The sequence below is a fragment of the Zonotrichia leucophrys genome, chromosome 5, assembly GCF_028769735.1.
Source record: "Zonotrichia leucophrys gambelii isolate GWCS_2022_RI chromosome 5, RI_Zleu_2.0, whole genome shotgun sequence".
Classification (NCBI taxonomy): domain Eukaryota; kingdom Metazoa; phylum Chordata; class Aves; order Passeriformes; family Passerellidae; genus Zonotrichia; species Zonotrichia leucophrys.
In genome coordinates this window covers 12738928-12751042 of record NC_088175.1, presented here as the reverse complement: position 1 = coordinate 12751042, position 12115 = coordinate 12738928, and the positions used below count along the sequence as shown (strand labels likewise).

Here is a 12115-nt window from a genome sequence, read left to right as displayed (position 1 = left end):
TCCAGAATGGTTTTCTCTACCACCCTTTTGCATAAATCATGTTTGGTTATAGTTCTCTCATGGGATAAAAGACAGACTGTTCTACAAAGGTAAGTAACTTATGTTCACTATTCCCTTTGGCTTCTTTCCCCAGTTCCTCAGTTTAAGAGAGCTGGATTACATTCTCATGCCTGATGAGTCACATTCTAGGAATACCAGAAGATACTCAGTTTCATAAATTCATTTCACTTTTCTATAAAGTTTACCATTCCATAAAAAAATAAAGTTGTCAACATATGTAAATCTTTCTAAATGCTAACTATGTGTCCATACTAGTATACAGCTCGGGAATTGAGAAGTACTAATTGGAAAATCAAAAAAAAAACGGTGTTTAGCCATGCAATGCATAATTTGAAAGTTACTCGTTTACATAAAGATCTGTTAAAACAAATATCTTAAAAGATGGCACATCCTTAAAAATAGTTCAGTTCAGCTGTCCAAATTCAGTAATTCCAAACTACACCAGAGAGAAAGAGATATTTACAAATGTTACCCCTGAATGTGTAAAAAATGGTAGAGATTCCCCTAATGCCTCATGCAGTAAACTGTTTTGAAGATGCTTGGGAACTGCTTGTCCTAGCTGTGGAGGCCATATACAGTAATCTGAAACCGATACCTTGGATGTGAGAATGGTCCCCAGCCTCAGTATTTAAATAAACAGTCATACTTTCATGTTGAACACTTAGAATTCAACTTCATGCTCTAAGGCTGTTCAGTGAACTAAAAATAGGCAACTTCTTACAGAAATACTTTATACTTTACTGCATCAAAGACTAAAGTTGTTTTTGCAGGTTTAATGAAAGTGCTGAACACATTTTTCTTTCTGAAAACTCTCTACTGAGCAAGCCATCAGGAGTGATCCAGTATCTGCTTGGCAAATCTGACTATTTAAAGGCAGAAAAACTTTTTCTGAATGCAAGCTCTGGGAAGTCATTTATACCCCTATTTTCCATTCCCTTTTATTGCAACACATTTTCCTGCCAAAATAATCCATGCAAGAATGCATGATTGAAAGAATCTGCTCAGAGTTCAATAGTGTACTGTCAACTCCCTTATTCTGATATATGATCCTTAATTGAGGGAATTGCATCTCTTGCTCTCTTATTTTTTTATGTGTTTGTTTTTAAACAGATATTTAGGAGTGGTTCCAAAGAACAAGATAATGAAGAATAGCTGAAAAAACTGCATTTCCAGCACTCTGACTGGTTCAATAGAATCTAGTAGTCATCATTCAGGAAGACAAAGCCTTTGCATTTTGCAAACAGTAAAAATTCTATACTTTCTGTGACTAAGTTCCATCTGAAAGTAGACAGATAAAATTGACAAACTCCATTCACACAACAATAATTAAATTCTAAATATATGATATCTGATGTGTTCTAAGTAAACACTAAGGCTACAAGCATAGCTAGATTCTCCTTTTGTTAGAAGGAGAAAGATTAAAAAAAGAAGGCATACCCTTGAAAAGAATTGCATTTTCCAAAAGAACTGCACACTAAAAAATACTTGGAGACTCTACAAGAATGCATATTGCAATCGAAAACAACCACAATAAACAAACCCTTATGGCTTCACATCTATTTTGTTTCTTATTATTCTTTAAACAGAAAGAATAAAAAGCATTTTTGAAAACAAATTACTATATATAACCTTTCCCACTGAGGAATCCTACAGTAATGCATGCTTGCTAAAGTAATAATGTTTGCAGGATTGAGTTCTAAATATATTTTCTCAATATTTGAGCAAAGTTACCAACAGCTGCCACTGCTTGACAATAAAAAGGTAATATTTCAAAGGATCATAGTTATAAATGTAAATATTTATTACTAATTATTTTCACAATTACTCATTTTTTGGTTACTTAAGTCCAGGGTTTTCATCCTGTATTTGAATTCCATAATTAAAAGGTCATTCTATGGCAGACCACATAACAGAACAAAAGGGCATTTTTCAGGACAATGTTAGCAACCCAAACTTCTATCAGTAGTTTTTTCTCTCCTGCCCCCCAGAAGTACACATACTGTCATAGTTCAATGACTCCAAAATCAACTAAACTAAACCCTTCAGACTCTAGGGGGAAATGTCAGTTCACCCAGGACTGAGAGCATTCAAATACTGCCTTCAAACCACCTGTGCTCAACAATTTATAAAATAATGACATTGGTTCATATGTTGGTCATCTATGTAGATTTCTCTGAACATTTCAAAGCTTAGCATTTCAGAAAGAATTCACTCAACACAGAAGATGTAGAAATAATCACTAAATGTGTGGAAGAGTAAATTTCAGTTCCAAAACCATCCTTTAAAATACCAAGTAAGGAGATTTTGGGGGGAAAACAGGTTGAGCAGATATTTACATATTCAACCACCACAAACCAAGTCTCTCCATTAGGCCAGCGCTCTATCTATATGACTGTGTATGAGCTCCAAGACAGTGTCTGCCAATATATTTGTGGTATTTAAACAAGCAAGACAAACAGTTGGTAACTGGTACACTTACCACATTTTGTGCTTTAGATTCTTTTTACAGCACTAATACATCAAATACGCACACAAATAAAAAGCTGTCTTATGACTCAAGTCTTGCTGTCATTTTCAATCATGTTGCTTAGGTAGAAATTATTTTCTTCCTTTGTGGGTTTTTTCAAGTAGAATTTTCATCAATGTCATGTTTAAAAAACAGTTGCCTTTTTTTTTGCTGCATTCTAAACTTCTATTCACTGATACTTCTCACATTTCCTCCCCTTGGACATTCCCTAAACTCTGTAACAACTTTAACAACTGTTTAGGAGCAACCCAAGTCCCCATAAAGACCAGAAGGTGAAGAAACAACGGGAACACAGGACAGCTGCTCCAGTAGCTAATCAACTACATGGCAAGGAGTTACCACATAGCACCAAAAACTAAAGTTACACCTTCACTTGACAACTCACTTACCTCCCGCAACTCAAGCCTCTGAGCCACTGCTTCCAGACTTTCCTGGCCCGTGCTTTCCACTGACAGCGTGAACTCCACAAATTCATTGTTGAGCAGCTGGATACGAGCCACCAAGCAACTCTTGCTGGATACTGTGTAACGTCGAGTTCGTTTCAATTTTAACCCAAAAGGAAGAGGCATCTTCTTTTCCCCCCAGAGATGGTTAGTGATAAAGAGCCACTACCACTGAGACCTTGAGAGGTGACAAGAAGGCACCTCCTCTCTAAAGGTAAGGAGCTGTAAAGTCTCCAGAGATCAACCAGCAGCAGCAGTATCCATTAAAGCCAAGCAAGTTTTCCACCAAGAGACAAGGAGAAGAGACATCCACCGGAGTCCTAGTAAGGAACGAAAGAGAAAAATACAAGAATCAGAAAAAGTTTGACTGAAAAGGGAATGGTAACATGGGAAAAATAACATGTATATTTTTTTTCTAAATCTAAATAATCAGCCTACCTTTCCAAAACGCAGGGCTGTTATGTATTCAAATAATGAAATAAGTACCAGAGTTTCTGGTTTTTCCACAAATGACATTGGGTTTTGGCAAGTTGATCTCTTTTTTTTAAACTCACAAGTGAATAATGAATCTTAATCATGTGTGACTGCAGTGTCTTAAAATAAGTATTTATAAACTGAATCGCTATTTAAATAAAATATGTTTATGAAATCTGAGTTGCCTAAGGTATTTGTAATACTGAACACAGACGGTTTCTTTATGAGCAAATCCAGCAAACTGGCTTGTTTATCAGAGCGTTGTGCAGCCTCAGCCACTATCTGCTGTTGGATTAAACACAAAACCAAGCCCCATAAATGATAAAGGCAAAAAAAAGAAAGGCAAGGGAGGCCTTAAAACTCACACCTTACCAGACAATTAAAGGGCAATTCCTTTAATCTTCCATGGATTACAGCAAGTTGTACTGCTCATTCCTTATGTTAAACTGCTGTATGATGCTTCAGGTTATGCTTTGCCTCACCAAGACAGTATGTGAATTCTGAGAACCTTTTATTTCCTAATTTTCCCTTGAAAAACATACTCTTACCAGACTACAGGTAGCCACCCATCTCCCCACTTTTTGCAAACACCTTCACGCCTCTTTTCCTGTCAACTCTATTCCATGCTTTGCCTTCCTCGTTTCCCAAGTGTTTTCTTAGCGCACGCAGCCTGGTCTGTGAAACGTGTCACAGAGTCACGGGCGGGTCTGGGCTGGAAGGCTCCTTAGCTGGGTCAGGGATGCCATTCCCTCGGCGAGGTGGCTGTGCTGGGCTGGACTGGGCTGTGCTGGGCTGGGCTGTGCAGGGCTGTGTAGGGCTGGGCTGGGCTGTGCTGTGCCGGGCTGTGCTGTGCCGGGCTGTGCTGGGCTCTGCTGTGCTTGGCTGTACTGTGCTGGGCTGTGCCGTGCTATGCTGGGCTGGGCTGTGCAGGGCTGTGTAGGGCTGTGTAGGGCTGGGCTGTGCTGTGCTGGGCTCTGCTATGCTTGGCTGTACTGTGCTGGGCTGTGCCGTGCTATGCTGGGCTGGGCTGTGCAGGGCTGTGTAGGGCTGTGCTGTGCTGTGCTGAGCTGGGCTGTTCTGTGCTGTGCGGGTGGCGGCGGGAGCGCCCCCGGAGCCGCCCGGGCCCGCCGCGCTGCTGTCCCCGGCCGCGGGCACAGCTCTGTCCCTGCTCCTCCAGCGGCAGCGCCGCCCCGATGGAACGGGAATGAAAACAAAAGCCTACTTCGCTTCTTGATTTTTTTTTTTTTTTCCCCAGGCCGGCATGTATTAGTAGTGTATATTAAAAGGCACAATTTGATTTCTGAGGACTCTTAGGATGACCAGACAGGAGGACCATGAGGATATTTGTTTCTTTGGAATGGGGGAACAGGAAGAAGTAGTCTTCCTAGCACACCTGCTTTTAAACTCAAAGGAATAGCTGTAAACACACAGACACCACATTCTCCTCGGACACTGATATACCCACCTAGAAACTTATCCAATGTAACCACAAACTTTTCAGGCTAAAAACTCCCTATCAGACTCCCTACTCCCCAGTCAGCAAAGAAGAGAGGAAGGTGGAAAGACATTAAAGGCCTACAATGGGAGGAAAAAGGAGGCAGCAAGGCATTTTTTCTCAATGACATCTTTGCAACCCTCCAAGAATGACCAGAAGCATATTTCATGACCTTGTTTGTGATAATCTTGAAGCAGTTCTACACAATCACCATCCTCAACAGATACCGCCTAAAATCTCAGCTGAATGAGAAAACAATCCCCACCCAAACACCAACAAATTCAGTTTTGGGTGTAGCTGTAGAAGAAACAACAGATAGCAACAGGTTTCCATGAAAAATTTAGGGATACAGAGGGAATCCTCATGTTATTACTCCCTCTGCACTTTGATCCTCCAAATCCAGCCCTGCTTGAACAGCATGCAGGGAATGCTCTACAGACAGAAGCTTTTAGTCCCCTGTCCACTGCCAGCAGAATCTTGCACTGGATTTATTCCTGACAGAGTAACATTTAACTGGCTGACCTTAGCTCCTGTCCCTGAGGTCCACTTTCCAATACATTCTTTGCACAGTTAGGTGTCTTCTTTGGTGCTACAGCAATGAGAGAAACCAATTTACTCCTCTCTGAAAGCTACAGTCAGAAATGCAGAAGTGTTTTAATCTCAGGTTTTATGAAATACCACTGAGTGTGAAAGACTTTCAATCTTTTCTGTTCATATCAAGGGTTAGAAAAGTATTTTAGGAGCATGGGGGGGGAGGGGGGGGGAGGAACCCAAAAAACAAAAATCACTAACCAGAGGCTAACCTGACAGGTGAAATTTCCAAATCATCTACTGCTGGCAGGAGGCAGCCTCAGACTTTCAGTTATTTCACTATGCAAACAGGTAGCAATGCAAACATAGGAGGGAAGTTTAGAGCAGAAGTTTCAGAAAGTGCCAGCCAGGAACATTCTCCAGGTTCTGATCTGTTGTTTACACTGAATGCTCCACTGAGCATTTACCCTAAATTATTTCATTTTTGTACGCCTGACATAATCTTCATGACTTCTGTAACCCATTTATAACAAGAAAAAGTCAAGTAATTTACTTCCAGACCATGTTATAAAGGTAAACTAAAAAAAGATTCCTCACATACAATTGTGTAGAACTAAGGCAAGTTTGCTAAACAAACAAACAGGTTATCATTCAGTATCTTCTACTGCTAGCCATGTGTAGTTCTTGCAAACATTGTTGGTTTTATTCAACAGCTGTGCATTCTGCAGTCCTAGGTGCTCTCAAATTTGTCTGCTGCATTACTTTAAATTCAGAACTACCTACATCGTTTTAAGCTACTTTAGCAAAAAAACTCATGGCTACATACTGCCAGGAGTTACAAATCCAACTGATGACCTTTACAATAACAAGCTTTTATTTACCAAGCCTGGAATTTTCGTGCAACAGCTAGCAATGTCTTTAGCAGCCAAACTTTGTACCTTTATACTTCAACAGCAACCTGTAGCTTCAAAAGTGCTATATTAGAATTTCAGCAACATGGCCATGACTAATGTGTGATTACTGAGCACTGTGGTATCTTTCTCCTTTACCTTCACCTCCTACTCCCCCCTCAGTTATTACCATTTGACTTTACAATTTTTTTAAACAGTCTGCATAAATGACAGTAATCAAAATAAAACAGACACATATCATGGTGAAATAGGGTTCCTATTACTTCACATTCTTGAAATACATATATTTTTATTTCACAGATATTTGGGCAGTCAAAAAAGTAATTAAAATACTCCACCCTCTCCTTGTTTTACCAGTTAATCTTTGACATGACTCTCGGAGAGAGCAGCAGTAAGTGCATATCTCAAACTTAGCCCACCTCCAGAAGCACAGTCCCATTTACAACCATTTACTTTTCAAAAAGTAAGTGGTTGAAACTCTTCAGCTTACAGCACACGGCAGAGAAGATCACCCGCTATGTGTTTACCGTGCCCGCTGTTTTTCCCTTACCTTGCACCGCGATCCAAAGACACCGGGTCTCCTTTCACGTACGTGTAGCCGATAAAAACCCCGAGCGCTCCAAGGCTGCTTCTGCCGGAGCCATCTCATCTGTATTCCTCGGGAACTGACTTACTGTGTTCCTCCCGTCCGAAACAGCTGCTAGCTCGGCTAACCCACCTTCTTCTCAGATCACTCATAGTGAAAACATTCCTCACTTCCTGTCTCAAAAAACTTGCTCTGGATATCATTCCACTGGGTAAAGAGCTGGGGGGTGGAAGAAAATACTACAACAAAATAAACCTGTGCCAGCCGGCTCTTCGGGCGGCCTCTTTCATGAGACGCTGTGCCACATGAGCGCAAATTGCGTTCTCAGAAATATTTTCGAATCGGCCGTCCCTGGGTGCCTCTGTGTGTGTGCATTTAATTTCTTTTCCTGGAGGCGTTCCCCTCGCTCTATCCATGCGGAAGGATACGCTGAAAGAATTAAAGCGAAGGCCCGTATGCTTGTAGCCCATTACCTCAGAGAGTTGGAATGCCTGGCAGGGAGAATGTCAGCAATGAACAGCTGCTTCTCTGGCTACAGGGGCACTACACAAATAGGGGTTACAACAAATAGCAGGCAATCCTTGCTTTTTTTAATCATATGATCATTTATTTTAAGCCTTTCCAATTAAGGCAAATGTCTTACCAAAATTCTGTTGGTGTTGTTTTCATGCAGCTTGGAAATATTTTCAAGGTTTAAATTCCTGTGTGCTTTACCAAATGACCTATGCACGTACATTTCTGTCCTTGCAAAGTTTCAGCTGTTAGAGAGATACACAGAAAAAAACTCGCAGACTAAAGGCTGATCTTTCAGCCTGTCTGGACTTAAAAACTCCCAAAGGTGTCAGTAGAAATTATACCCTTAAGAACAGCTGTCTTAGCAAGCTTTAAATGCATATAAATTCAGGACTATTTATAGTGTTTAACTAATGCAAACACCACAAGAGGGACTGTGCTCCAGTCTCACAAGTGTATGAAGACCTCCGTGTGTTTGTGTGCATGTGAAATCAACAATTGTGTACAATTTGGAATATTCCACATTGAGTGAACTGGGCAAAAATTTATACAAATTTGGAACCAGTCGGGGATGAGGAAAAAGGTAAGTGAGTATGTGAACGCTGACTAATAACTGTAAAACCTAGAAAGTGTTTTGGTAATGTGAAGTGCACAAACATGCTACTGTCTGAGCAGGTCCAACCTGCAGGTCAACTATGCAAATAGCAAGCTGCTCACGAGGACACTAACCTCAGCTGAAATATGTAGGTAATTTTGTACTAGAATGAATTCTTCTGAGTTATCCCTCCTGATCATCTTCTCTGAGATCAGAGTATCGCTTTTTTATTCCCCTCCACACATTAGCCATAATTATGGTGAGCAGTCCTTAAGCAATATATAAACCATTAGTTGGGGGAATCTTATGTTGAGTAAAATAAACTAACCTTGAACTAACCCAAATAGATACTCTTTGCTAAAGATGTCTGCTAGAGGACAGAACTGCAGTTACTTGCTGGAGAAAACTGACTGATACAATGTATGACAATTCCAAGCCATGAAAATTCAGGTTTACAGAGGCAACCCCGCCTATTTCTAAAGAATTCATACTGGAAACAAAGTCTCAATTCTCATATCTGTCACATTTCCTATTCTAATCCTTCATCACACCCTTTTCCTGCCTGATTCCCTGCCTAGAAATTGCATTTATTAGACCTTCCTTGCTTTCCATAGTTAGTTCTTGCTGCATTTTCCTTCTTTTCTTCTTCATTAAAGACAACACCTCATCTTAAAAGAGACAGCTATGACATTGTCAATAAGTTCCTTTGCAGCTTACATCTCCTTTTGAAGTTCATCACATTTGTATTCACAAATATTATTTTCTTCTGCTTTTTCCTTCTTATAACCCCAGTTTGTGCCAAAACTTTGCGGTTTTCCACACTTTCTCCATATTGCCCCCTCATTTTTTTATCTCACCACCTCTGTATCACCTGCTTTGCTCCAGCTATTAACTCTAATGAAAGGAACAGAGATAAAGGCATCCATGAACATATGATGGACTCTGGTAAAGACACATCAATAAAATGTAGAGTGATTACCTGAGGGCACAGTACTGAGCTTCTGCTTCCCCCTTTAAGCCCCAGCCAACACACAACATTCGTGGTTCTTGACCTCATCTTTGCTGTACTCTTTATTCTGTTTTTGAAGTTCATGTGAGGAAATTAATAACATCCCAGAGCTGAATTCTGCACCCCTTGTTCTGTAGATGCAAGGGAAAGTTTCTGTCCATTAGGTTGATTATGGCCTGCTACTTTTTTTTTCTCAGAAAAAGGAAGACATCCTCCCTTCTGAGACAGGTTTTTGGAGGGTTGGTTTGGTTTTTTATCTTGGTTCAAATACATGTTTGCAGTTTGAATGTATCAGGCAATAGGTGGAAGTTGATGCAAATAGTCCCCTTATTTCAATTCCACAGGAACTCTCCAGCATCTGGTCTTTGTATTGACTAAAGGTAAAACAGAAAGTTGGAAGCAAGCCAAACAGGAAGCAGAATCAGGCAGCCTCCAGGCAGAAAAGGGGTATGCAAGTATATACTCCTCAGCCTAGTGGAAAATTACCCATTTGTGATAAAATTCCAGCAGGATAACCCGGAAACTGCTAGTTAAAGGGGCTTTCCCACAGTGCTGAAAAATGAAGAAGTCTTGTGGAAAAACAAGTTAATTTACACCATGCTAAACAGTAATGTCATGAACTGAAAAGTCAGAATAAGTCTAATTCTAAATCTGAAAGCTGTTCTCTAAACAAATTCACTTTATTCATCATATTTTGGTTCTGATGCCTTCCTGTTTTTTCATCATTCTATTTCTTATTTGCGAGAAAGCAAGAGATGGCTGGGTCTTTATGCATCATTATATATTTTTGATGGTAGTAGAGAGGACTGCTAGAAAAATGACCATACCATATATCTATTACATGCTTGAAGCCTGCAATTTCATGTGTACAAGCTTCATTTTTACTTAGAAGGCACTGTAAAGTGTTGAACATATTCTATTAAGTAACTAGTTAAGGTTATAGAATTTTCCTATTAGAAGAAAACAGGCAGTTTTCCTACACAGAATGTAGTACTGAACTTGAAGAAATGAGCTCCTGCTATTAGTTGTAAAGGAAACCTTCCTCAAACACAGTAGCTTTATGTAGAGTAAATCCTTTACTGATTAAATAAACTTAATTCTTGTTTCTGTACTGCAATAATTATTTTTCTTTTTCCAGTACTACAACACAGTGCAACATAATTGAAATCTTAAGAAAGCAACATGTGTCTCTTAAAGGTTAAAATGGAATGGTGTAGTTAAACTGATTTGTTACTGGTTCTCTCTCACTGTAACATCAGTAGAGTCAGGCAAACAGCTCAGATCATTAGCAATAATTAGTGTAAGCTATCTCTGTATGATGTTTGATTTATATTAGGAACAGTGATGTAGAAAGGGATTAATACAGCTGTTAACTACAATGCCTGGAGTTTATTTTAATCAGTGGCATTACTTGGAAAAGACCCTTTATCTCTAGGCTGGGCTTTCTATAATATGACCACTCATTAAACCAGCTGAAATGAATCCAAGGCATTGGTGCAAAACATAAATTGTTGGCCTCAAACATTACTTCTTTTTTGCTTACTTGTAGGCTTGTCATCACATCATTCTTCCCCCCCCCGCCCCTGCAACTAATCCCTTGTAGCAGTAAGAGATGCTTGTAGTGGGTGTAGATGTCTGTACCAGGTGTGTGTGGCCAGTTTTGGCAGTGGAGGGGCTACAGGGGTGACTTCTGTGAGAAGCTGCTGGAAGCTTCCTCCATGTCTGTTAAGGTAAAAGCCAGACAGCTCCAGGATGGACCCTCCACTGGCCAAGGCCAAGCCCATCAGTGGCCCTGGTAGCACCTCTGGGGTGACATTTTTAAGAAGTGTGGAAAAGTTATTGCGTACAAGCAAATTTCAGCCCGAGAGAGGAATGACAATATGCGATAGGAACAACTCTGCAGACACCAAGGTCAGTGCAGAAGGAGGGGCAGGAGCTGCTCCAGGCACCAGAGCCAAGATTCCCCTGCAGCCCATGGTGAACACCATGGTGAGGCAGCTGTGGCCCTGAATTCTACGGAGGTCAACAGGGGAGCAGAGATGCACCTGCAGCCCACGGAAGGAAGACCCCACGCAGGAGCACATGGATGCCTGGAGGCCGTGGATGTGTGGGAAGCCCGTGCTGGAGCGGCTCCCAGCAGGATCCATGGCCTTGTGAGAGATGAGCCCATGCTGGAGCAGGTTTGCCTTAGGGACCAGTGACCCTGTGGGGCAGGCACCTGCGCTGGGGCAGCCTGTACCTGAAGGACAGACTGACTGTGGGACAGGGACCCGTGGCGAGGCTGTTTGTGAGGAACTGCAGCCCGTGAAGAGGATTCGCACTGCAGCAGTGAGTATGCAGTCTGTGAGGCAGAGTGTTTCTGCTGGGAGCAGGGAGAAGGAAACACTGTCAGAGCAAACAGATGATGAACTGCCTAACCCCCACTCCCTGGTGTTGGGGGGAGACAGGCAGGGAATCAGAAATAAAATTAAATGCAGGGAGAAGGAAGGGGTGCCGGGAAAGTGTTTTAAGACTTGGGTTTATTTCTCATTATCCTACTCTGATTTGATTGTTAATTAAACTAATTTCCCCAACTCTGTTTTATCCATGACGGTAATCAGTGAGTGAGGTCTCCTGTTCTTGATCTCAACGCATGAGGCTTTTTGGTATATTTTCTCTCTCCTGCCTTGATGGGGAAAGGAGGTGATAAGAGGTTGTGATGGGGGCCAGGAAACCTATATAGCTGTAGTGTGACATTAAGAGTTACTTGAATACTTTTTGTATAGCTATACCATAATTTATTAGCTTTTAACAGATAACAGACTATTCAATTTGTGTAATTCCCGAGAAAGAGCATTAATATTGGAATAACCCCGCAGTTGTGTTCTGGCATTCAGAGTTAACGCGGTTCCCTGTGGGGCGGCCCTGCGCCTCCCCAGCCCCGGCTCCGCCCGCCGCTCCCTCTCGGCCCCGCGGTCCCGGCGCGCTGCGG

The 12115-nt window shown here is 41.4% G+C and overlaps 1 protein-coding gene across 5 annotated transcripts in view; it reads right to left on the bottom strand.

Moving 5' to 3' along the window:
- The window catches only part of PTPN21 (protein tyrosine phosphatase non-receptor type 21), a 44231-nt gene extending 36883 nt beyond the window's left edge, over nt 1-7348 (bottom strand). For all 5 annotated transcript variants that reach the window (XM_064715648.1, XM_064715650.1, XM_064715647.1 and 2 more), the window contains exons 1-2: nt 6992-7348; nt 2977-3350 (exon numbers count right to left, since the gene is read on the bottom strand). In XM_064715648.1, the coding sequence (XP_064571718.1) occupies nt 2977-3156 (180 nt within the window). In that variant the 5' untranslated portion in view covers nt 3157-3350; nt 6992-7348. The remainder of the gene's footprint in view (nt 1-2976; nt 3351-6991) is intronic.
- Between the last annotated feature and the right edge of the window lie 4767 nt (nt 7349-12115).